Below are 24402 nucleotides of genomic sequence, written 5' to 3'. Positions count from 1 at the left end.
CCCAGATGGGTGAAACTGAGGCACAGCTTGCGATGGGTGCTGGGGAGCCCCATGGCAAAACCCCATGAGTGCGTCCATGGCTGGTGGCTGCTGCAGGCTGAGCACTGAGGAGCTCGTTGCATGAGAGAGGGGCTGGGGGTGGGTTTGGGGGGGGCTGGGGGGTGTTGTCATGGCAATGGGGTGCATGGTGTGGAGGGGGGTAAGTGTGGTTCAGGGGCTTTGTCCCCCATGTCCCCCTCCAACCCCTTCCCCCACCGCATAGCAGCCCCCCCTCAAGACTGGTGCTGCCCCCCCGAAGCCGGGGGGAGCTCCCGGGGGGGATCAGACGGTTCCGAGGCGGCGCCGGGGGGAGTTGCCTCCGGTAAACGGGCGTTTATTGGGGCCGCGGGGTACAGACCGCGGGCGGCCGCATGCATGGCCGCGGGTGGGGGGGGGGCGCCCGCCGCCCCCCACCCTATTTACAGCCTGCCACCCCCCCCAGGGACCCGCCAACCCAGTGTGGCACCAAAAGGGCCCCTTTGCCAGCAGAGAGTGGGTTCGGTGGGGACCCCCCAGCCCCAGCGGTGCCCCCACCCCCCGGCTGTGCTCTCCAGGAGGGGTTGATGGATGAGGTCCCGCCCAGACTGGCTCTGGGCAGGGGCTGACCCCAGGTTAGGGGTGTGAGTGTGCCCCATCCGAAGATATCACACATTTGGGGGCTTCCCCGCCCCACTGCACCTCACAAGTTCACCGTGTCCCATCCCCACAACCAACGCACCGCGGGCCGGGTGTCCCCAGGGCGCTGGCAGCACCCCTAAGCCCCCTTCTTGGGGTGCCTGGGTGCAGCTGATGGAGCCGAGGGGCTGCAGGGTGAGGGGCACAGCCCCGCTCTTCCTCGGCTGTGTCCGTGTGTCCATCCTGCTGCCCCCCAGGGATCCCCCTCCCAGGGTGCCGCACCCCTGGGTCCAGCCTGGGGAGGGGACGGGATGGACGGAACCCCCCTGGGACCCAGGGCAAAGCAGCCGGAACGTGGGGCACTGCCCCACTGCCAGCCGGGGACACCCCCAAACCCTACCCAAGGGGTACCTGTGTCCCCCCCCAACCCATGCAGCATCTCACCCCATGCCCGCAGCTCTGCCCTGGCCACCCCTCCTTGTCCCCAGGGAGCGCGGGGGGACACTCACACACACACACACACGCTGGGACCCTATTTCCCCGAGGGAGTCCGCTCCACGCCGTAGCGCAGGAGGTGCTGCAGGTCCGTCAGCGCCCGCGGGGGCCCGGTGCCGGGGGCCCGTGCCCCTGTGCCGTGTCTCCCGTAAGCACCCTCGCCGCTGTTGAACGTGTGGTTCCTCTTGAGGTGGGCGCCGGCGCGGCCAGTGCCGTTGTTGGCGTTGAAGTTCAGCTGGTCAGGGTGCCAAGGCGGCCCCTTGGTAAAGTCACCCCCTTCCCCACCGGGTGCCGAAACCACCCTGCGGCGCTCGGGGCTGGGGTGCGGGGTGCCGGAGAAGTCACCGTACGAGCTGCGGGGGGCACGGCGGGCGCCGGCGGGGGGGTGCTGCCGGGTGCGGGGCCCCTCCTGAGGCTCCCGACCCCAATGTCCATCCCCCGAGGAGTCGCTGAGTTCAGCCTCCAGCTCCTGATCCACCAGGATGGCGTGGCAGGAGAGGGGGATGCCGCGGGGCGGGCGGGCGGAGCCGGCGTGGAGCCGACCGGCGCCGGCGGTACCGGAGCCAGCGGGGTCCCGCAGCGCGGCGTTGATGATGTTGTGACTCTGCTCCCAGGTGCAGTTCTGGAGCGCTCCGGGGCAGCGTTTCTGCTGCAGCGGGGTCTGCTCCGGCGTGGGCAGCACCCCCGAGTCCAGGTCGTGCTGGGCGACCTTCCCCAAGTCCTTGGGCCACCCGTTGGGCATGAGCGGGGCCAGCAGGGCGCCGGGTTGGCCGCTGCGCGCCCGGCGCTCGCCCAGGCGGCTGACGCTCACCACGGACTCGCTGTGTGCCAGGATGGTCTCCTTGTCCTTGCGCCGCGCCAGCTCCTTGCGGTCCCGGTGCCCGATGAACCAGCACACGCTGAAGCCGGAGATGACGGCGCCGATGACGAAGGCGGCCACGGAGGAGATCACCAACAGGTTCACCGACACCAGCCCGTCCGGCTCGTCCACGAAGCTCTCTGTCACCAGCCCTGGGGGGGAGGCAATGGGGGGGACACAATCAGGGGACGGTCGTGGTGGGGATCTGGTGGAGTCACCACGGCCCCGTGCCCCGTCCCTCGTGCGCTCACCCTCGCACTCGCCCAGATGGGATGTGCTGCCGCCGGTGATGTCCTGCTCGAAGGCCACCCTGGGGGGTACAAATTGAGGGGGGAAGGTGTCAGCTGGCCCCGATAGGTGACGGGGTCCCAGATTGCTTCAGCCAGTGATGAATTGGCTGGGTGTCAGCAGTAGAGGGGTGCAGGCGCTCCTGTTGTCCCCCCACACACCATGTCCCCCAGTGTCCCCCCCCGTCATGGGCCTGGAAGCGTTTGTTACCTGGGAGTGGGCTCCAGGAAGACGCAGGAGCCCTCCGGTGTCCATCCACAGTAGGGATCCTGGCTCCCGAGGCAGTTCCTGGCAGGAAGCAGGGAAGTCAGGATCCCCACCATGAGGGGGACAAGCCCCCTGGCCCTGCACCGTGCCTCAGTTTCCCCTGTTGGTGCTCCCAGCCGTGCCGAGCCATTCCCAGGCAGATCCCAGCACCGGAATGTGATCCCCGGCTCCTCCCATGCCCCCCCCATGGATCCCTGCCCACCGGGACACTCACTTCATGCAGCCTGAGTGCTGCTGGCAGCGTGCCACTGGCACCCTGGCCACGCAGGGCGGGAAGGCCAAGAGCAGGGACCCCGCTGCCTTGTCCAGCTCCAGCCCCAGCAGCCGCCGCTCGTCTGCCGTGTCCCGGCCACACCTGGAGACAGAGCTCAGCGTGGCCCCGGTCCTGCTGCGCCCCAGAGGCAGGGCCAGAGGGGGGCATCTCACACACCCCTGCTTTGACCCACACACCCCTTGCATCCCTCTGACGCATCCCTTCCTTCCTTCCATCCATCCATCATCCACCCACCCACCCATCCCTCCATCCACCCATCTCTCCATCCATCCATCCTTTCATCCATCCACCCATCCCTCCATCCACCCATCCCTCCATCCTTCCATCCACCCATCCCTCCATCCCTCCATCCACCCATCCCTCCATCCATCCATCCTTTCATCCATCCACCCATCCCTCCATCCACCCATCCCTCCATCCTTCCATCCACCCATCCCTCCATCCTTCCATCCACCCATCCCTCCATCCATCCATCCTTTCATCCATCCATCCATCCATCCATCCATCCACCCATCCATCCATCCATCCATCCATCCATCATCCATCCATCCATCCATCCATCCATCCATCCATCCATCCCTCCTCCCGTCCCCCCTGTGTCCGTCTCCAGCACCCACCTCCCAGGCTGGTAGGTCTCGAACTCCTCCAGGAAGATGCTCTGGCTGCCGGGGATGGCGGGTGCGGGGCTGGAGCTGGCGTTGGGCTGGATGAGGAACTTGAGGACGGTGCCGGTGCTGGCGCCCAGGAACACCACGGTGTGGTTGCCCCACGGCCCCGCCGCGGTGTCCACCACGATCTTGCGGAGCTGGTACCTGCGTGGTGTAAATGGAGTCGGCGTCAGGGTGGGCAGGGAAACCTGAGGCAGGGTGGGCCCAAGGAGCGGGATGGGGCGTGCAGATCCCACATGGAAACTACTCCAGATCCTGGCCAGGAAACAGACCCATCTTGGATCCCACCCATGACTCATCCCAAATCCCACTCAGGATCCTGACCACATCCCACCTGTATCCATCTGGATTTCAACTGGGATCCTGCTCAGATCCCACTAAAGAACCAGCCCAGACTCCCCTGATCCGTCAGCAGGACCCCAACTGGTGCCCAAGCCCAGCCCTGTGTCCTGGTTCTCATCCCCACATCCCTATTATTAGCCCCATATCCTTGTCCCAGCCCTTGCTGGAGGCAGTGACTGGATCCATTCCCATCAGCAGGAATTAAGGCAGGTTTCATTAGGATGAGACAACCTTGACTGCAAAGCTTACGGGATTTATCCAGTGCTGGCACGTGCCAGGCTCCAACAGCACCCAGCAGCACCCCTTAGCACCCATTAGCACCCACCAGCACTCACCAGCACCCAGCACCCACCGGCTCATGGTGCGCAGGATCCAGGGAGCGCTGCCCAGCGCCGGCACCGCCTCGTCCATCAGCGGATGCGTCTTGACGAAGTTGAGGATCTCATCCGGGAAGGAGCTGGAGGAGTTGTAGCGCATCCCGGGGGACGCGCAGCACCCGGGGCTGCGGCCGGGCACGGCTCAGTGTCCCCAGTGCCATGATGGAGCCCTGGCCCCATCATCATCCCTGTCCTCATCATCATGCCCATGCCCATCCCCTGATCCCTCCTGTTCCCATCCCTGCCCCTGTCCCCATCACCATCCCTATCCCAATTGTCTTAGAATCATGCTCATCCCCATCCCCACCACCCTTCCTGCGGGTCCCAGCCCTGATCACTCCTGTCCCCACCTCTGTCACTGGCCCCATCCCTGATATTACGCTCACTCCCATCACTCTCCCTGTGGGTACCAACCCTGGCTCCCTCTGTCCCCATCCCTGTTCCCATGCCCCTTCCTGCCCATCCCAGCCTTGTTGCCCCCGTCCCTGTCCCCACTCACCGGGGTTTTGGCACCATGTCCTCGGGCACGGGCGTCCAGATGGACTCGGGCGACTTCTGCTCCCGGAAACGTCCCTCGAAGACAGCGGCCACTTGGGTCATGTCAAAGGCACAAACGGCCGAACCGGGAATGCTGCAGGGACACGGGCACGGGCTGAGCACCTCAACGCCTCCCCATGTCCCCGCCTGCTCCCCAGCCCAGCCCTGGCGGTCTCGGCAGGGTACGAGGGTGTCCAACCTGTTGGCAGGCGTGGAGAAGACAGCGAGCACCACGGGGCGCCCGTCCAGCTCCAGGATGTCGGTCACGGCCTGGATGACGTTGAAGTAGAAATGGGAGTCTCCCGGCACGGAGCAGTTGAGCCGGGCCTTGAGGAAGGACGTCCACTGCTTCTCCAGCACCCGCTGCGAGCCCCCCATGTCGTTCTTGCACACCCGGGCCACCCGGGACACCACCACCTACGGGGTGGAAATCATCGTCACCCGGAACCCAGCCCTCAGATTGTCCCTTTATCCCTGTTCCCAGCACGGATGTCTCAGGCCACCATGGGGATATAGAATAATGGAATCATAGAGTGGTTGGGGTTGGAAAGGACCTTAAGATCATCCAGCCCCAACCCCTGCCACGGACAGGGACCCCTTCCACTGGAGCAGCTTGCTCCAAGCCCCTGTGTCCAACCTGGCCTTGAGCACTGCCAGGGATGGGGCAGCCACAGCTTCTCTGGGCACCCTGTGCCAGCGCCTCAGCACCCTCACAGGAAGAGCTTCTGCCTCGTCTCCAAGCTGAACTTCCCCTGTGTCAGTTTGAACCCACCACCCCTTGTCCTATTGCCACAGTCCCCAGTGAAGAGCCCCTCGCCAGCATCCACCCAGATGGATGCCACCTTCTCCCACCTTCTCCAGGTAGTTGAACTCCATGGCGATCTCCCGGAAGAAGAAGTAGACGTGGCTCCTCCATTCCACGGCGTGCACAAAGTAGGGCTCTGTGGGGACAGTGGCAGGGTGAGGGATGTGCCGGGATGGCGTGAGGGGACCGTGTGCCACGTCTCGGCATGGCACTGGCGGGAGGCACCTTTGAACCACTTGGAGTCATGTTTGACGGTGCGCAGGGTCGGGCTGTCCCCAAGGCTGCGGTAGATGACGGCGTCAATGGCCAGGAAATCGGTGACGGTGGCGGTGAAGAGCATCCCCCCTGCGCGGAGAGGGGGGTCAGGGGGTGCGGGCAGGGGGCAGAGCGCGCAGCACCCACCGTGGCGCCAGCACCGACCTGTGAAGAGGGCCACGTTGGCGTGCTTGGGGTCATAGGGGCAGCGCGCCATGCCGCTGATGTTGTCCCCGACGGGCTCCAGCGTGTCCATCTATAGCGGGTGAGACGGGGCCGTGAGCACCCCTGCGCGCCCAGACACGGGGGGGTCACACGGGGGGGCCCTCCTGGGGGCCACCATCGACTCACGCTGTAGTTGGCGCAGACCGGGTTGAAGGCGTTGGTGCCGCAGACGAAGAGCAGGTTCTTGCTCCGCACCAGCAGCACCTTGATGAAGTTGCGGCACTCTGCCTGCACCGGCGGGAGGGCACCGTCACCCCCAGCGCCCAGAGACACCCCTGGGTGCCCCCCATGGCGAGGGGCTGGCTGGGGGGGTGTTTTCACCCCAAAATGCTGCTTATGGGACCTAACGTTGGATTTGTCGCCAGTAAATCACAGCCACTGGCAGGGGGCAGGGAGGTGACATCGGGGGGGACACGCATAGGGGGTGGCCTTGTCTGCGTGATGTGGGGCATGGAGGGTGCTAGGTCCCCAGCCAGGGGGTGTCTTATGGGGTGCAGGCCCCCTCACCGCATACCTCGTGTTTCCCCTTCATCCTGCAGATGCTGATGTCGTGCTGGTTCGAGTGCCATGTCAGCTTCTGGGGGGGCAGAGAACACAGTGTGGGGCTGGGGAGAAGCTGGAAGCCCCCCAGACACCCCAGTATCCCCCCATGTCCCCAGGGGCACTCACCCGGTGGTAGCGCATCTCAGTGGCTCCAGTGGGCTCCAGGCTGACGCGGTAGATGTTGTCCCTGGGGAGGGGGACACGGGTGTCACCACCCTGCTGTGATGCTGATGTGCCCCCCAGCCAGGCATGTTGGGGGGGTGCAGGATTTGGGATGCTGGGGTGGGCACTGAGCATCACCAGGGCATGGACAACCCCAGCAGCACCCCCCAGGGTGCCCCAGAGCAGATACTGGGGAGCCCCAAGGCCCCATTTTGGGTCCCTCCCCAGCAAAGAGGGGTGGGTGGGTGTTGGGTGCCCCCCCGCAGTGGGGAGAGGCTTTGGGGTGCCGTGGTCAGACCTGTCCCCGATGAAGAGGGTCCTGTTGACCTTGAGGATGCGCTGGATGTTGAGGCGCGGGGGGCCCCCCACCTCGGGGCCGGGCGAGCGGCTCGTGCCGTGACCCACGAACACGGGGTAGTGCTTCACGTCTGGGGGGGCACAGGGGGGCACACGCTGCAGGGGCACCCACGCATCACCGTGCCCCTGGGGAGCCAGGGTGGCCCCTGCACCCAGCCCTGCCCGTGGGTGCCCCCTCCTGCCCTCACCCCAAACCACCCCAAGTCTCCATGCCCCCCCTTGCGCCCTGACCCCCACCCCGGATGTGCACTCACAGTCCTGGGGGGCCACAGCGATGGGACCGGGCTCCTCGGGGAAGGTGCCTCGGGCCGCCCCCTGCACCCAGAGCAGCAGCAGCAGCAGCAGGGGGGCGCGGGGGGGCGGTGGCCTCATGGTGTCCCCCGGCGCGGGCGGGCACCCACCGCTGCTGTGGGAATGGGCAGAGGTGAGAGGGCAGCACCCAGAGCGGCACCCGCACCCCAAGCCCATCACCGCGGTCCCAGGGCTGGGTGCTGGGCTGGGGCCGGCGCTGAGGGGCTGGCGCAGGATGGGGCTGGGATTGGCCATAGGGAAGCGGAGCTTTTCCCGATGGAGGAATTTGAAATAGGCTGGGAAAGGTGGGCGCTGTGCACCGGCACCGGGGTGTCCCCCACACACACCCCCCTGCACCCCAGGCTGATCCCAGCATTCCCATGGCATCCCGGGGTGCACCCGTGCCGGCCCAGCCACAGAACGTAAACCCATTAGATAGGCACCGGGAAAGAGGGGGGACGCTGGGAAAGGGGGGGACATTGACAAAGGGTCACCCACCGGGAAACGGGCGGGACGCCAGCCCTGACATCCCTAAAACTTGTTTGGGAATAACAGCGGCAGGGGCTCAGCACGACCAGTCCTGGCCCCTAACGAATCAGGGTTTGTTAGGAGGGAGGATTATTCTGCCCCCCACCCCCCCATATTATCTTACATTATCTTATATCCAAATCCCATCCCTTTCCATAGGCTCATGCTGGATTTTACCTGCTCTTTGGCACAATTTCCTTTAGAACATACCCAGTGCCAGGAAGCATGGTGGGGCTGGGGACATGGGGCCGCAGGGACATGGGGACACGGATGACAGCCCCAGTGCCGCCGCCACTGCGCCCCCGCCACCCATCCCTGTGGGAATAGGGCTCAGCAATGAGCAGCCAGGCAGGAATTCCATTGATCGCCAGCTCCATGAGAGCGGGTGCGATCGAACCGTCCCCCTCCCGCCACCGCGTCCCTGTGGGGACCGAGGACGGTGACATTGTGTGGGGCTGGGGGTCACGGTGCCCGGTGGGGAGGCTCAGCCCCAGCCCCAGCGCGGTGCCACCAGCCCCGGTGCCAGCCAACACTGACCCAGCCTCCGGGGACGTCTGACCCTGAGCCGGCTGTGTCACAGCCCCTGGGGACAACCGACCCTATCCCTTGGTGGCCTCCCAAGGACCACGCTGGGCCGGGATAACCAGGGTGGAATGGGATAACCGGGGTGGAACGGGATAACCGGGGTGGAATGGGATAACCGGGGTGGAACGGGATAACCGGGGTGGAATGGGATAACCGGGGTGGAACGGGATAACCGGGGTGGAACGGGATAACCGGGGTGGAATGGGATAACCGGGGTGGAACGGGATAACCAGGGTGGAACGGGATAACCAGCACGGAACGGGATAACCAGGGTGGAATGGGATAACCAGGATAGAACGGGATAACCGGGGTGGAACGGGCTAACCAGGGTGGAACGGGATAACCGGGGTGGAACGGGATAACCAGGGTGGAACGGGATAACCGGCATGGAACGGGATAACCAGGGTGGAACAGGATAACCAGAGTGGAACGGGATAACCGGGGTGGAACGGGCTAACCAGGGTGGAACGGGATAACCGGCATGGAACGGGATAACCAGGGTGGAACAGGATAACCAGAGTGGAACGGGATAACCGGGGTGGAACGGGATAACCGGGGTGGAACGGGATAACCAGCGTGGAACGGGATAACCGGGGTGGAACGGGCTAACCAGGGTGGAACGGGTCCATGGAAGAGCAAACCGAGCCTCAAACCCAGCGCAGCTGAGCAAAACCGTGACACAACCGCATCAACCAACCCAGAGGTTTGGTGCTGCCGCTGAGTCCGTGCCAAGGAGTGGGGTACGGGGGGGATTCGTCCCCCAGAAGAGGAAAGGAGCCGTTTCTGGCACAGCGAGCACCCGTTCGGCACCCATCGGCATGGGCGCCAAGTCAGCAGGAGCCCCATCCCCTGGGCACCGGGCTGGGAATTCCTGGGTTTTAGCGCATTTGTTGTGCCTGAGCTGCTCCAGGAAAGCCATTAACAAGTGAATTGAGGTCATTAAAGCCTAGGGGGCTTTTACCACCTGAGCTGAACTCGGGGCTCCCCCAGAGTGTGTCCCCCCCAGCTTCCCCTTGTGGGTGCTCCGCACCCAGCCTCATTACCCGAACAAGCCACCCCCCTCCTTGGTATCAATGTCCCTATCCCAAACCCATCAGATTTAAGCATGCTGTGGAATTCCCAGGTGCCGGAGTGAGGAGGGACACCCCATAAAGCAGCCTTAAGGGAAGGGCTCGGCGCATATCAGCCACTTGAGACTCCACCACCATTTGGGGTGCAGGGAGGTCTTGTTGCCTCCGGTGCCTGTAAGCCCAAGGTGGGGGGGGCCGGTGTCACTGTGTCCCCCCACTAAGCCCGTACGGTGACAGGGAGCGGGCGCGGGGTAACCGGAGCCTCCGGCACCATAAATGCCGCCGATTGTGCGGGCAAAGAAAAGGGAAAAAGGGGAGGTTGGGGGGGGGGGGGGCTGGAGGGGAGGGGGACACGGAGGGGGACGGGTGGCACACAGGGACCCATTCATGGTGGTGGCGGAGGGCAGGGGACGGTCCCCGTGCGCGTCCCCAGCGGGGAAACTGAGGCAGGGCTGAGGACGGGGCAGGGTGCGGGCATGGGAAGGGTGCTCCGGGGAGAATGGGGGGGTTCCGGCCTGGGTGCCTCTGCACAGCCTCGGGCATGTCCCTTGTCCTTGTCCCCGCCGCAGCGCCCTGCTCCCTGCCTCAGTTTCCCAGTGTCTCCCCCGCCTTATTTCCCAGTATCCCCCTGCATTCCCGGTTCCTTTCTAATGGGTTTATGGAAGCACACACAGCCCCCCCACGCACACAAAGCTTTGGAGCTGGAGGGGGGGATGAAGCCTTGTCCTCCCCCTCCACAGCATCTCCCTGACCCCCCAACACAGGGATGGGGGGAAGTCTCCCCGGTTCTGCCCCCCTTCATGCTGCAATTCCAGAGGGAGCCGTGAGCCCCCCGCTACTTGTGGGGGGACGCTGTGCCCTTCCCCGGATGGGAGCCCTTCCCCGTGGCATCAGGGCACGGCTCCTGTCCCCCCCCCCCCCAACACCCCACTCTGCCCACCTGAGCTCCTCCGGCCACTTCCTGCTGTCCCCACTGCAGGGTGTCCCCAGTGTCCCCCCCCGGCTTGGAGAGGGGGTCCCGGATGCCTCAGTCCCATCCTGGGGGTGCCCCGACGGCGCTGGGGGCTCCGGTGTCCCACGAGTGGCTCAGCTGTCACGGCCCCCCCATGGCCCCCCCCTTGGGAAGGTAGAGCTGATGTCACCGTAACCGGAGCCACCACCGACACCCCCCCCCCAGCAGCTGTCACCGCAGCCGGGGAGAGGGGGGGGCACCCATGGGACCTCCCGAGCGGCACCGCCGCGATGTCCCCTCCCACCATGGAGCCATGAACCCAGCCCGGAGATGCCCCCATGGCCATGGGGGGGGACGCAGGCACCGGGGTGTCCCCCCCACACCTCACCTGCACCCCAAGCTGATCCCAGCTCCCCGCATTCCCGGATTCCAGCAGTGCCGGGACAGGCAGAACAGGAACCCCTTAGAAAGGCACCGGGAAAGCGGGGGGACAATGGGAAAGGAGGAGGGGGGAGCATTGACAAGGGGACACTCACTGGGAAATGGAGGGGACACGAGCCCCAAAATCCCTAAGAACACAACTGCTTTGGGAATTGCAGCAGCAGGGGCCCAGCACGACCAGTCCTGGCCCTTAATGAACCAAGGCTCGTTAAGAGGGTGCTTTATTCGCCCCCCCGCCGCCCCCCCCCATATTATCTCCTATCCAAATCCCACCCCTTTCCATAGGGATCATGCTGGATTTTACCCCTTGTTTGGGCTCATTTCCTTTAGAAACCCCCAGCACCAATAAGCAATTAATTATGCTAATGAAGTCCTTATAAGCAGCATTAACTAATTAATTAGAAAGCCCCCCCATCCCCTCACCAGTGTTCCCCCCCCCATGCGTCACTCTGTCCCCAGAGCATCCCAATGGGAGGGACCACAGAGGGGGGTTTGGTGGTCACCAGCAGTATCCCCCCCCCCCAAAACTTGCCATGGGGACCCCCCCATTCCAGCTGCCACCACCGCCGGGGCTGGGGGGGCTCAGCCCCCCCCCCAGTTTCCGTTGTGGGGCCGGTTCAGATGGCAGAGCCAGGAAGCAGCTGTCCCCATGGCGGGGACGGAGCAAATGTCACCCCGGCCACCTGGCCCCTGCCATGGGTGTCCCCCCCCCGCACCACCACACAGCACCCCCAAGGGGGGGGTACGGGGGCAGCACCCCCAGAGCTGGGCCAAGAGGATGGGGGGGACCGCGGGAGGGTGAGGTCCCCATGCAGGTGACAGCGATGCGGTGCCAGCAGCGTGGAGGGGGGGGACACACAACACAGCACCCCCCATTTACCTTGGTGCTTCAGGGCCCGACAGCGGCTCAAATGTCCCCCCCCGGGCCTCCCGCTCCGGTTACCGGCTCCGCTTACAGCTGCCGTTTATAGCGCCCGTCCCCTCCCCACCACCGTAACGCCCCCCCCGCAGGCGTCCGGGTCCCCCAGCACCCAAACGGGGTCTGAGCCCCGACGTGGGGATGGTGAGGACCCCCCCGCGGTCATTTGGGGCGGGTTTGTCCCCACAGTGGGTGCCCAGGGGTGACTGGAGATACGGAGCTAGTGCCCGCCGGGTGGCACCCATGGGTGCTGGTCCCTTCCACCAGGCCAGGGCGGTGCTGCATGTGATTTGCATGCTAAATACATGTCACCTGCATGTTAGATACACGCCATCTGCACAGGTTTCCTATGGAGATATCGCTTCATGCCATGGAGGGGACAGGGGGGTGGTGAGGGGGTGCTGTCCCCCCAGTTCACAGCCCTTGTCCCCTGTCCCCCCCTCCTGTCCTGCTGGTCCCCCCAAAGCACTCGTCCCTGCACACATCCGCCCGTGTCCCTCTTGTCCCCCCAAAGACTGTCACCTCCTTGTCCCCGATGGGACACATCCCCCTGTGCCCCTCCAACACAGCCTTGTCCCCCTTGTCCCCAAAGTCGCACATCCCCCGTGTCCTCAGGGACCCCATGTCCCCGGGGCGCCCTGTCCCCGAGCGGGCAGAGGGATGCAGCTCCTGCCTCAGTCCCAAGAGCCAAATCCAGCCCCACACGGGCAGCCCCACAATAACAAACGGGGACACGGAGCCCCAGCCTGAGCCGCACGCACCCGCACCGCTCCCAAACAACACCCAACCCAACCCCAACGCTGGGAAAGCGACCCTACAACAGCAAACCAGGCGGGAGCCGGAGGAGGGGCCGGGAATGCCGGGAAGGAGCGCTCAGCCCCTCACCGTGGTTTAAGCTCAGGTGATGGGGTTGTGGGGTCATTGCCTGCGGTCCCCGTTCTGTCGCTGTCCCCAGCATCTCGCTGCCCCCGGGTGCCGCTGGTCCTGGAGCTGCCACCCAGCTCCTGGGGACACCAGGGACAGGGCTCCAGGGTGCCAGGAGGTGATGCTGGAGCGTGGGGCACAGCACGTGAGCTTCACCCGGCTGCATCCTCCTCCTCCTCCTCCCGGTGGGGTCACCGGTGCGATCCGGCTCCATGCCGTGGTTTTCCAGCCACCGGGAGCCAGCAGCATCCGGAGCCCAACTGAGCTGCTGGATGCACTAGGGCCAGGTTGGTGCTGCTGGATGTGGGATGGGATGCAGGCTGCAAGGTGGGATGTGAGATGCAGGCTGTGGGTTGGGATGCTATGTGGGATGCAGAATAGGATACAGGAGGCAGGATGTAAGGTGGGATACGGGATGCAGGCTGGGATGCAGGATGAGCTACAGGATGCAGGGTGGGATAATGGATGCGGGATGCAGGATGAGGGCTGGGATGAGGGATGCAGGCTGCAGGCTGGGATGCAGGATGCAGGCTGGGATGCAGAACGCAGGATGCAGGCTGGGATGCGGGATGCCAGTGGCGGTGTGGAACAAAGGGCCATTGTTCCCGGCGCTCCCAACGCCGCCTCCCGCTCTCCGAAGGTCAGGTGCTTCCTCGCTGCCCTCCAAACGGCTCCTTGTTCTCCCACCAGCGCCGGCACAGCCCGAGCGGCCGCTGTGCCGCCAGGCCACACCGCCATTGCCACCGGCAGCAGCAGCAGCACCACCACCAGCACAGCCACTGACACTAGCACCGGTACCAGCACTGCCACCATCCACCACTGTCACCAGCACCAGCACTGCCACCATCCACCACTGCCACCGTCACCATTGCCACCGGCACCGGCACCAGCACTGCCACCATCCACCACTGCCACCGTCACCATTGCCACCGGCACCGGTACCAGCACTGCCACCATCCACCACTGTCACCGGCACCAGCACTGCCACCATCCACCACTGCCACCGTCACCATTGCCACCAGCACCGGTACCAGCACTGCCACCATCCACCACTGTCACTGGCACCATTGCCACTGGCACCAGCACTGCCACCATCCACCACTGCCACCGGCACCGCCATCACGTGCTCCCGGCCACCAGCACCACAAAGCTGCTGCAGGATGGGTGATGATGTCCCCATCCCCTGAGGGCCCCAACAGACGTGTCGGGTGTCATGTGCGTGCAGGCACGTGTGAAACGCGTGTTACGTGTGTGGGCATCAGGTGTCACGTGTGCTGGTGCGTGTGCATGGGGTGTCGTGTGTGTAGGTATGTGTGCACCATGTGTCATGCGTGTGTAGCTGGTGTGTGTGTGTGTGTGTGTGTGTGTGTGCACCATCTGGCACGTGGGTGTGCACCACATGCCCTGTGTGTGCAGGTGTCAGTGTGCACCGTGCCCTGTGTGCATAGGACATCACACGTGTACAGGTGTCTGTGCACACGGGAGGGGGGTGTTGTGCACACGTGTGAGTACACACGCGCCTGCGCATGGGGTTGGTGCATGCGTGCACGCGTGTGCGTGAGGCTGCCATGTACACGTGTGGTGCATGTGAGCTAGGCTGTGCTGTGCACACCCCACCTCGCCGGGCAGGACCTGACCCTGCACAGGGCAAGGATGGATCCCGGATGGATCCCCTCTCCCAGCCTCCCATATCAGCTGCTAAACGCTTCCCAATTTCCTGGCGCTTTATGTCGATGTCCCCGGCGGGAGATGATGGATGGGGCTGGTCACAAAAGCCACTTCTGTTCCCACCGCCCAACCCAGGGCTGCATCCCGTCTCCCCGGGGCGCACGTGGGCGCTGCCACTGCTGCCCCTTCCCATGGCACCCAGCTCCATCACCCTGGATTCGGGCACAGGAATGAGGGTGGCTGCCAGCCCTCTGTCCTGGTCCCCAGCTACTGCGAAGCCACACGATCTGTGCCTCAGTTTCTCCACTCGATGCCCAAGTGCATCCACAACCACATTCCCCCCTTTGGATCCATCCAGCACCAAGCCCGGCGCTGAGCTGTGCCGCGGCGCTGCCAGGTTTGATGGGATTATCCCAGCAGGCAGGATTACACAGGGAAGAGCCGGGGATTAGCCACGGCGCATCGGCACGGCGCTGCCACGGCCACAGCCGGGCTGCCAGAAGGCTGAACTGGGCTGAACTGGGCAGGACTGGGCCAGAGGTGTGAAACCAAGCCCCAGGGCTGGGGTCCCCTGGGACCTCCTCTGGGGAGCAGTGACTTCACCAAGCGCTGTTTAATCCCCCGGCACAAGGAGACGAGAGGGAGCTTTTCCCCCTCTTTATTTTTGTTTTAATTTAACAAAATTGTAATTAAATAGGGAGGAAAATCCTGTTAGCACAAGGCGGCCCCACTGGGAGCTCCCCCGCGCCAGACGACTGCTCCTCCGCTCCTCCCGCCTTCCAAAGGGAATCGAAACCTCCAGCACCCCTTGCATGGGATGCAACCGAAGCCCAAAGGACCCTTGGGATGAGCGGGGGGTCCCCAGCGCCATAGGGTCCCCTCTGCATTGGAGCTGAGGGCTGCTGGGGATACAGCAGCATCCTTTTGGGTACTACGCTCCGGCAGCCACCTCCATCACCACGCTGGGGATGGAGTGACGGGAGGAAGGGATCTCAGATCCCTCCAGGATGCGGCGCTTGGAATGCTGATGGTGATCGGGTGCCAATGGGTTAAGTGGGTGCCACGGCACAGCCCAGATGGAGCTGGGCTCACTCTTGGGTTTCTTTACTACTGTTTATGCTGCCGAACACACGCTGGATGCCACCGCACCGGCACCACCATGGAGCCATCTCACCCGGGCCCATGGCAATGAGCTTGCCTGACACAGCCAGAGATGCCAGCACAGGGAAAGCCACCCTGGCCAACACCACGCTCTGTGCCGGGTAGGAAAACCTCGCCAAAGGCAATGCCAGGGAACGGATACGGTGCGGGAGATGCTCCAAGGGGCCGGCGCAGCTCAGCCCACTGCAAAATCCAATCGCATCCAAACTGGCAGGTTTAATTAAAACTATTTGAGCCGGTCTAAGGATACAAACTGCATCCGGCACTGCAGCAGGGATCCGCATCCAGCTCCGGTACCCGGCGAGCAGCGCGGCGGCGCTGGGCCTTGTGGCCAGGCTGAGCACCACCACCACGGCAGAGCCGGTGGGAAGAGCCCTCCCAGGAGCCACTGGTTTAACTGGGAACCAAGGCAGCGCTGGTGCATGTGCGGAGCAAGCAAGGGAAGCCGAGGGGGATGGTGACCCCGAGCCTGTCATCACCACCCTGCCCCATGGCATCACCACCCTGCCCCATGGCATCACCACCCTGCCCCCTGGCATCACCACCCTGCCCCATGGCTTCGTGCTCTCGGAGGGTGGCAAACGTGCCGAAAACCTGGACTGGGGAACTTGGGGTCTCCAAAGCCACCCCCCTCCAGAAGCTGAGGGTAGTGGTGCCACAGCATGCGGCACAGCCACACACATAGACACACATGTACAGCCATGCAGACATGTACAGCCGTGCAGACACGTACAGCCATGCACACACATGTACAGCCGTGCAGACATGTACAGCCATGCACACACATGTACAGCCATGCAGACACGTACAGCCGTGCAGACACGTACAGCCATGCACACACATGTACAGCCGTGCAGACATGTACGGCCATGCAGATGTGTACAGCCGTGCACACGTGTACAGCCATGCACACATATACAGCCATGCACACATATACAGCCGTGCACACATATACAGCCATGCACACATATACAGCCATGCACACATATACAGCCGTGCACACATATACAGCCGTGCACACATATACAGCCATGCAGACGTGTACAGCCATGCACACACATGTACAGCCATGCAGACATGTACAGCCGTGCACATGTGTACAGCCGCGCACACGTGTACAGCCGTGCACACATCTGCACACGTGTACAGCCGTGCACACACACGTACAGCCGTGCACACGTGTACAGCCATGCACACGTGTACAGCCATGCACACATGCACAGCCATGCACACACATGTACAGCCATGCACACACATGTACAGCCGTGCACACACATGTACAGCCGTGCACACGTGTACAGCCATGCACACACATGTACAGCCATGCACACATGTACAGCCATGCACACACATGTACAGCCATGCACACATGTACAGCCATGCACACACATGTACAGCCGTGCACACATGCACAGCCGTGCACACATGCACAGCCGTGCACACACATGTACAGCCGTGCACACACATGTACAGCCGTGCACACACGTGTACAGCCATGCACACACATGTACAGCCGTGCACACACATGTACAGCCATGCACACATGTACAGCCGTGCACACACATGTACAGCCATGCACACATGTACAGCCATGCACACACATGTACAGCCATGCACACATGTACAGCCATGCACACACATGTACAGCCATGCACACATGTACAGCCATGCACACACATGTACAGCCATGCACACATGTACAGCCATGCACACATGTACAGCCATGCACACACGTGTACAGCCATGCACACACGTGTACAGCCATGCACACACGTGTACAGCCATGCACACACATGTACAGCCATGCACACACGTACAGCCGTGCACACACATGTACAGCCGTGCACACACATGTACAGCCATGCACACACATGTACAGCCATGCACACACATGTACAGCCATGCACACACGTGTACAGCCATGCACACACATGTACAGCCATGCACACACATGTACAGCCATGCACACACATGTACAGCCATGCACACACGTGTACAGCCATGCACACATGTACAGCCATGCACACACATGTACAGCCATGCACACGCGTGCACGGCCACCACCTCCTGCCCGGAGCCGGGGTTTGGGGCTGGTGATTTCTCTTTGTTAATGGGAATGGCAGCGGGAAGTGACCCTGGGGGGGGGGCGCTGCCCCCCAGCACCCTCCAAGCCTGAACCCGCCGCCCCCACGCACAACCCCCCCAGCGCAGCCACGTGCCCCGGTGACAGCGGTGACCCAGTTCCGTGTCACCCCGGGATGCTGCAAAAGGGGCATCGCTGCTCAGCACCCCCGGCTCTGAGCCCCCCTCCAGCACCCAGCGGGGCTCCCACCTCCCAACAGCACCCACGGGCGGACACACGGACACGGCGCCTCCAGGGCCCAGGAACCCCGGGACGGATCCTGCGCCCTCCGGCGGGGCGGGGAGCCGGGAGCTGCCCTCTGCTGCCACCAGATCAGGCCCCAAAGCCTGGCTAAAATCGCCGGGGAGGGACGCACAGAGGGGGCCCCCAAGCCAATGCCCCCCTTCCCCAATGCAGGGGGGTGGGATGGGGGGGTCTCAGCCGTATTCCACCTCAGCCCTCACCTTCCCAGGGCAGCCCCGGAGCAGGATCTGGCCTCATTGGGGCCAAGCTGGTACCTGAAGGGACTGCGATGGGGGGATCCGGGGGGGAGGAGGACAGCGGTGCCAATGTGCCACCGTTGCCCCCACCTTTCCCAGGCACTGGGCACAGGCAGACCCGGGTGTCCCCGCAGGGGGGTCACTGGCAGCAGTTGTGTGTCCCCATTTCCCACCCCCCCGTGCTCCCCAGGGTGGGTGCAGCACCCAACACGGGGGGGGGGCTCCCATCTGCACACCCCCCCCGGCTCACGGCCTCATCCGGCAGAGGGGAAACTGAGGCACGGCGGGAGGCAGCGCTCACCCAAGGTCATCCCGAGCCGATGGCACAGCCCAGTGTCGTGTCCCCCCCCCGGTCTTCTGGGGGTGCTGGGCTCCCCTGCACAGGGATGGGGCTCCCCCCTCCCTCCTGCCCCATGGGGGGGGGGGGCGGCTGGGGCTCAGGGGGGTCCAGCACCCCGATTGCTCTGTGTTATATGGGACCGATGGAGACCAAGCCTGGGGGGGGGATCCCGAGTGAGGGCGACGGGGGAGGATGTGGATCAGGCTCAGCGCCCCCCCCCCATGTTATTTGAGGGTTACCCCCCCCCCAAGTCTGCAGACGGCGCAATGGTGCTGAGCCCCAAAAGGGAGGACGGGGCCCCCCTACCCCACAGATGCTGCCTGCACAGGGCTCCCCAGCTTTGTCCTGACATGGGGGCTGCCAGCCAGCACCCCCCCAAGGATGGGGGTGCCCCACTTCTGCCAGGTGCCCCCCCATACCTTGTCCCCACAAGTGTCAGCTCCATCAAGACGGAGACAGGCACTCCTGTGATCTGGGGGGGCTCTTTGTCCCCCCCAGCCCTACAGGGTTATGGGGGGGCCCTACCACTGATCATCCCAAACTGAGCCCTTGCTGCTCCCCACTGCCCTTTTGGGGGCTGTATTGCCCGGGCCCCCCATTTCAACCCATCCGCCCCCCCCATCCCAGCAGAGGCTGCACTGGCTGGGGGGGCACACACCAGCTCTCCCCTTTTCCTGCTCCTCCCCCCCCCAAAAAACAACAGGCTTTGGCTGCTTCCCGAAGGAGCAGTGGAGGCAAAACGGAGCTCAATGAAGCAGACCCCCCCCCCCCCTTTCCATCTCCATCCTCCCAGCTCGAAGGGGCCCCCCCGGCCCCTCAACACCCCGCGTCCATCACCGTGTCCCGCGGCGGGGGGGGCTGTCAGGGTGCCGGCCCGGGATGCTGATGGGTGGGATGGAGGTGTGGAGGGAACGGGGAGGGGGCGAGTGCGGGATTGAGGTGCTGGGGGGGGGGGTTGAAAGGTGCTGGGGGGGTTGTCGGGGTGCTGGGGTGAGGAGAAGGGTTCGGGATCGGCGTCCTGGGGGGAAGATGGGGGTGCGGGATCAGGGATGGGGTGCGGGATCAGGATGCTGGGAAGGAGCAGGCTGCTGGGGGGGGACATCAGGGTGCTGAGGGGGGGACCAGGGTGCAGGATGAGGGTGATGGGGTGGGCCGGGTGTGCGGGGGGGGCCGGAGGAGGGGGGAGGGGAGGATTGGGGTATCGGGGGGGGGAGGCCAGGAGCGCTGGGGTGGGGATGGGGATGTAGGATGGAGGTGCTGGGGGGGGGCCGGTGCAGGGGAACCGCAGGGTGCAGGTATGGGGGGCAGAGGGGTGCGGGCTGGGGGTGCTGCGGGTGCCGGAGGGGTCGGGGGGGCCCCTCCAGCCCGTGACCCTTCAAGGTTCCGCCCGCTCCGCCCGGAGAGCCGCTAACAAAAGCGCCGTTCCCAATGCAGCAGCCGGCGGCGGCGGGAGGGGGGAGGGCTGGGGGGGGGGGGGGGGGCACCCCCTTTTCCTCCCATTTCCCCCTCCTCCATCGCTGCTCCCCCCCCCCCGGGCAGGGAAAAACCGATGGGGATGGGAAGGGGACACCGGGGGGGACGGGACCGCCCCGCATGGCTCGAAGGGGGGGGGGGGGGGGGCACCCGCCGCGCTCTTACCTCGCCGTCCCGGGGGGATCCGGGGGGGCCCGGGGCACCTGCGCCCACCGGCAGCGCAGCACGGCCCGGCCCCGCTCCGCTCCGCGCCGCCGCGGCGGGAGGCGCCGGGGCACCGGAGCCCGGGCGGGGCGGGGCCGCGGGGGGGGGGGGGGGGCGGTGGGAGCCGGGGCCGGGCCCGCCCGGTGGCTGCGGCTGCACCGGGGCCGTTCCGGTACCCGCGGCGCTGGAGGAGCCGCCGCTGCCGCCGCTCCCGGAGCGGCTGCGCCCCCCGCCCTGCCCCCGCCCCGGGGAGGCGGCTCGGCCCGGCCCGGCCTCGCGAGGAGGGGGAGGAGGGGGAGCCGTCCCCGCCCGCCTCTCCCCCCGCGCACAAGGGCATCCCCCCCATCCCCCCCTTAACGGGAGGGAACGGGACCGACCCCCCCCGGCCCTGCCTCAGTTTCCCGTTTCCGGGCATGGGGAGGCGGAAGGGCCCCAGCCCCCGAAAGCCCGGCAATGGGAGCCCCCCCTTGGCACTCCCCCCCCCATTGACTTTTCCCCCCTTGGACCCCGCTTCCTCAGCTCCCCCTCGCACAAGGGGCTCCCTCCCTGCTCTGCCATCCCCCGTCTGCCTCAGTTTCCCCTCGCACCAAGGGCTCAGAGCTGCCCCATGCCCCCTGCAGCGGGGGGAGCCCAGGCCTGCCCACCGTTGGGTGCAGGGGTGGGCAGAGTGGCTTTGCCACCCTCCTGTCTCTCCCCAGCCTGGTTCAGCTGAATCGGCGCAGGAAACCTTGGCTCAGCCCCCCGAGGTGCTGGGGTGCGCCATGGGCGATGCCACCGGCCTCTCGCACTGGGATCATGGCCCTGGAGCCGCTTGGATCCCCAAATCCCACAGGGCTGCCATTGCTGGAGCAGCGTGCCCCCTGCCTGCATCAGTGTCATCGCTGCACTGAGCTGTGCCCAGTGCTCAGCCCGCCCTGGGTTTCCATTGCCACCAGTGATTCACCTCTTCCTGCCTCCTGTCCGGTCCCTCCCGTCCCAGGGGCAGGGATGGGGACAGCCACCCGGGGGGGGACACTGGGCTGCCCATGCCGGAAGGGGGGGGTCTCCAGGGGAAGGAAACCACGGCTGTGACTCAGCGCCTGACTCACCTTCCCCAAGGGGAACACCGACGGGACCCCAGGGAGCCCCTTGACCTGTTCACACAGCCCCAGCCTCGCCGGCCAAGCTGGGGCTAATTAAGGCCAATCAAAGCTCCTCTTAATTCCTGCCCAGTTCCCACATGTCCTCCTACATGGCATGAGCATCACCAACATCCCACAGCACCCCGATATCCACAGCACCCCGACATCCCACAGCATCCTCAAATCCCACAGCAACCTCATATCCCACAGAACCCTGACACAGGAATCCTCCCGGGTGGGAATTTTGGCCAGCAGTCTGGAAAACGGCAGCTTGGGAAGGGTTATTCTTGTCCTCGGCCTCCGTGCTGAGATTTATTCCCGGGCTTTGGGGTTTATTTGACCTTTTGGGAATTGAGCGAGGAGCAGAGGAGTGAAGCAGTTTGCCATAAATCTTGCTGCCACCCGTGTGATGAGCGGTGCCGTTCTCTGCCACGGGGTGCAGGGGGGTCCGTGTGCGTGTGTCCCACAGGCCTCATGCATGCTGAGCATGTGGGGTGTGATCCACAGCCCCCCAGGCCTGTCCCAGCACGTCCAGCATGGCATTCCCCTCTCCCGGCCCCCCAGCCCTGCTGGGGCCCAAGCAGGGGTTTTGGGGAGTGGTGCCTTTGCAGCAGCCCCCCAGGACAGGCACCAGTGGGGGGGGGAAGGGGGGGGTGTCATGGCATGGGGCACGGTGGCCCCTGGGGACAGGGACCACAGCTGGGAGGGGTTCCTCTGCTCCCCATGTCCCCTCCATGGGTAGGAACCACCCTCAGCATTGGTTCTTTAGGGACACCCCTTCACCCTCCCCGGGGGGGGGCACACCAGGCAGGGCACCCACCTCTGGTCAGAGCAGTGGGCTTGACCCGGCTGATTGCCTTGCTCCCAGTCAGCTGCTGCTCCTGTGGGAAGGCCCTGCAGGAGCCTGGAGTCATGGGATGAACTGGGAATCCTGCAGCATCCTCTCAGGCTGAGCCCGTCCTCCCCTCGGTGGGTGCCAGCAGCACCCAGCATTGGGTGGGGGGTGCTCATGGTGATGTATGTGTGTGCATTCCTGTGTATGTGTGTGCATGTGCCTGTTCATGTGCATGCGCACATGTGTGTATGCATGCATCCATGACCTGCGGCGCTGGGTGCCGCATGCCTTTGGTCTTTATGGTGCTGGGTGCCCTTGATCTCTATGATGCTGGGTGCCAGGTGCCCGTGGTCCCTGTGGCACTGGGTGCCGGGTGCCTTGGTCCCTGCAGTGCTGGGTGCCCTTGGTCTCTATGGCGCTGGGTGCCCCTCGTCCCTGCAGCGCTGGGTGCCATTGGCAAAGCCACGCTGGCGGTACTGGGTGGGCAACGCACCCAACAGCACCCTCCCCCTGCCAACAGCACCCACCTGGGCCCTCACCACAGAGCCGCCGTTGTGCTGCCGGCCGAGTGGACACGGACACATGCACACACGTGTACATACATGTCCGTGTGTGCACACGCGTGTCCCTGCATGCGCTGGGCTGCCATCACCCCCCCCCCTCCCCGTCCATCCCCAGCTGGCTCCGGCCCCCCCAAAACGCGCCGCGGGGTCCCCGGCACCTGCCGCGGCCGTGGCTGCGCCGTGGCGCTGGGGAGGATGAGCGGTAATTAAGTTAATTTGCACATGCAAATCATCCGCGGTTGGAATCTGTTAATTTTATAATTCGATGTTTAATGCTCATCGCCGCTCTGTTTTCCCCGCCAGAAACCCAACATTTTCTGGGTGCTAATGACGGGGGCCGTGCTCCGGGGCTGGGGGACGCGCACCCCTCGGGCACCCGGGCGCTGCTGATGGCAGCAGCCACCGGTTAATCCCCAGCGGTGACGGGTGCTCCCTGCCATGGGGGTGCTGGGGGGGGCCGGGGGAAGGGGCTCACCCCGCAGCTTTCCCCCGGCTCGGCCGAGCCGCAGCCCAGCGGTTTGAGTGGGGTTTAGACACGCACAAATCCCTGCCGGCCGCCGGGGCTGTGCTGCAGGGGGAAGGTGCGGAGCTGCGGGCACGGTGCGAGGGAGGGAGCCGGGGGCGATGTGCCCCGTTCCGGAGGCAGCGCGGGCTCTTCCCATCCCTGTTGCCAGGGAGGTGTTTTGGTGGTGGTGAGCTGAGACCTGGCAGCTCGTGTCAGCAGCCAGGGGAGGCAGGGAGGGAAGGAGGGAGCGCTGGCCACTGGGGTGTCCCTGCGCTGTGGGGCTCTGGTGGCATCCACAGCAGCTCCCTGGGGAGTCCAGCACCAGCCGTCAGCACCTCGAATGCAGGATACAGAGGGGACACGGGGTCCTCATCCCTTCCCAATGCATCCCTGAGAGCTGCCGAAAGTCCTGCCCCAAGAGGGGGGCTGCAAAAGCCGTGTGCCGAGGCTGAGCATCACCCCAAGGTCAAGCATTGCCCCGAGGCTAAGCATCACCCTCTGGCTGAGCAACACCCCGGGGCTGACCATTACCTTGGTGCTGAGCATCACCCCAGGGCTGAGCATTACTCCAAGGCTAAGCATTACCTTGGTGCTGAGCATCACCCCAAGGCTGAACATAACCTTGGTGCTGAACATCATCCCAGGGCTGAGCATCACCGGGGGCTGAGCATCCCCCCGGGGCCGGGCTCTGCCGGTGCCGCAGGAGCTGGCACGTCCCTGTTTATCTGCGGAGCCGGCCGGGCTTTTGCATACGCCGGATTTGCAGGTTCCTTTGAAGCTCCGGCAGCTGCCGGGCTCTCGCCTCTGCCTCGGCGGAGATAACGCGGTTCCCCGCAGCCACCGCGCTCGGAAGGACGGCGTCACCGATCCTGCCCGGGGCTGGATCCGGCCGGGTGATCCCAACGGGGCAGGGAGCGGCCCCTGGGGAGCCAGGGGAGGCGGATGCCACCTTTCTCATGAGGACTAATTGCAATTAATCGCGTCTCATTGTTTACTCGGGGCTGATTTAAGCACATTTCAGGCTAGACTGAGCAGCTGAGCGTTTCTAATGTATTTTCCTTTCTGCTTTCATGACCTCGTTCCTGTCGCCCC

The 24402-nt window shown here is 64.8% G+C and overlaps 1 protein-coding gene across 2 annotated transcripts; it reads right to left on the bottom strand.

Annotated features, from left to right (window-relative positions):
• Positions 1 to 357: 357 nt before the first annotated feature.
• On the bottom strand, positions 358 to 20371 carry SEMA6B (semaphorin 6B). Of its 2 annotated transcripts, none has more exons than XM_061466929.1 (17): positions 20248 to 20371; positions 7363 to 7514; positions 7050 to 7179; positions 6716 to 6776; positions 6561 to 6623; positions 6173 to 6274; positions 5987 to 6077; positions 5792 to 5911; positions 5614 to 5702; positions 4961 to 5178; positions 4724 to 4855; positions 4200 to 4349; positions 3455 to 3649; positions 2778 to 2918; positions 2514 to 2584; positions 2260 to 2325; positions 358 to 2160 (listed from the first exon to the last, which is right to left on the bottom strand). In XM_061466929.1, exons 2-17 carry the CDS (start codon positions 7478 to 7480, stop codon positions 1187 to 1189), a joined length of 2721 nt encoding a protein of 906 aa, XP_061322913.1. In that variant the 5' UTR covers positions 7481 to 7514; positions 20248 to 20371; the 3' UTR covers positions 358 to 1186. The 2 variants fall into 2 exon arrangements, with proteins under 2 accessions (XP_061322913.1, XP_061322914.1); XM_061466930.1 differs by having other exon boundaries at positions 7363 to 7511; positions 20248 to 20370.
• Between the last annotated feature and the right edge of the window lie 4031 nt (positions 20372 to 24402).

The sequence above is a fragment of the Pezoporus flaviventris genome, unplaced genomic scaffold, assembly GCF_033815535.1.
Source record: "Pezoporus flaviventris isolate CSIRO_AGI_PZ_B2104156 unplaced genomic scaffold, CSIRO_AGI_Pfla_v1 ptg000043l, whole genome shotgun sequence".
Taxonomy (NCBI): domain Eukaryota; kingdom Metazoa; phylum Chordata; class Aves; order Psittaciformes; family Psittacidae; genus Pezoporus; species Pezoporus flaviventris.
The sequence above is the reverse complement of the archived record's forward strand: the minus strand, read 5'-3'. Positions and strand labels throughout refer to the sequence as shown.

Coding starts and splice junctions, on each gene's coding strand:
- SEMA6B (XM_061466929.1), bottom strand. CDS start 7,480: ATGAGGCCACCGCCCCCCCGCGCCCCCCTGCTGCTGCTGCTGCTGCTC. Junction 6,078..6,172: donor CGGTCTGCGCCAACTACAGC/GTGAGTCGATGG, acceptor CACCCGCTATAG/ATGGACACGCTGGAGCCCGT. Junction 5,179..5,613: donor AGTTCAACTACCTGGAGAAG/GTGGGAGAAGGT, acceptor TCCACCCCGTAG/GTGGTGGTGTCCCGGGTGGC.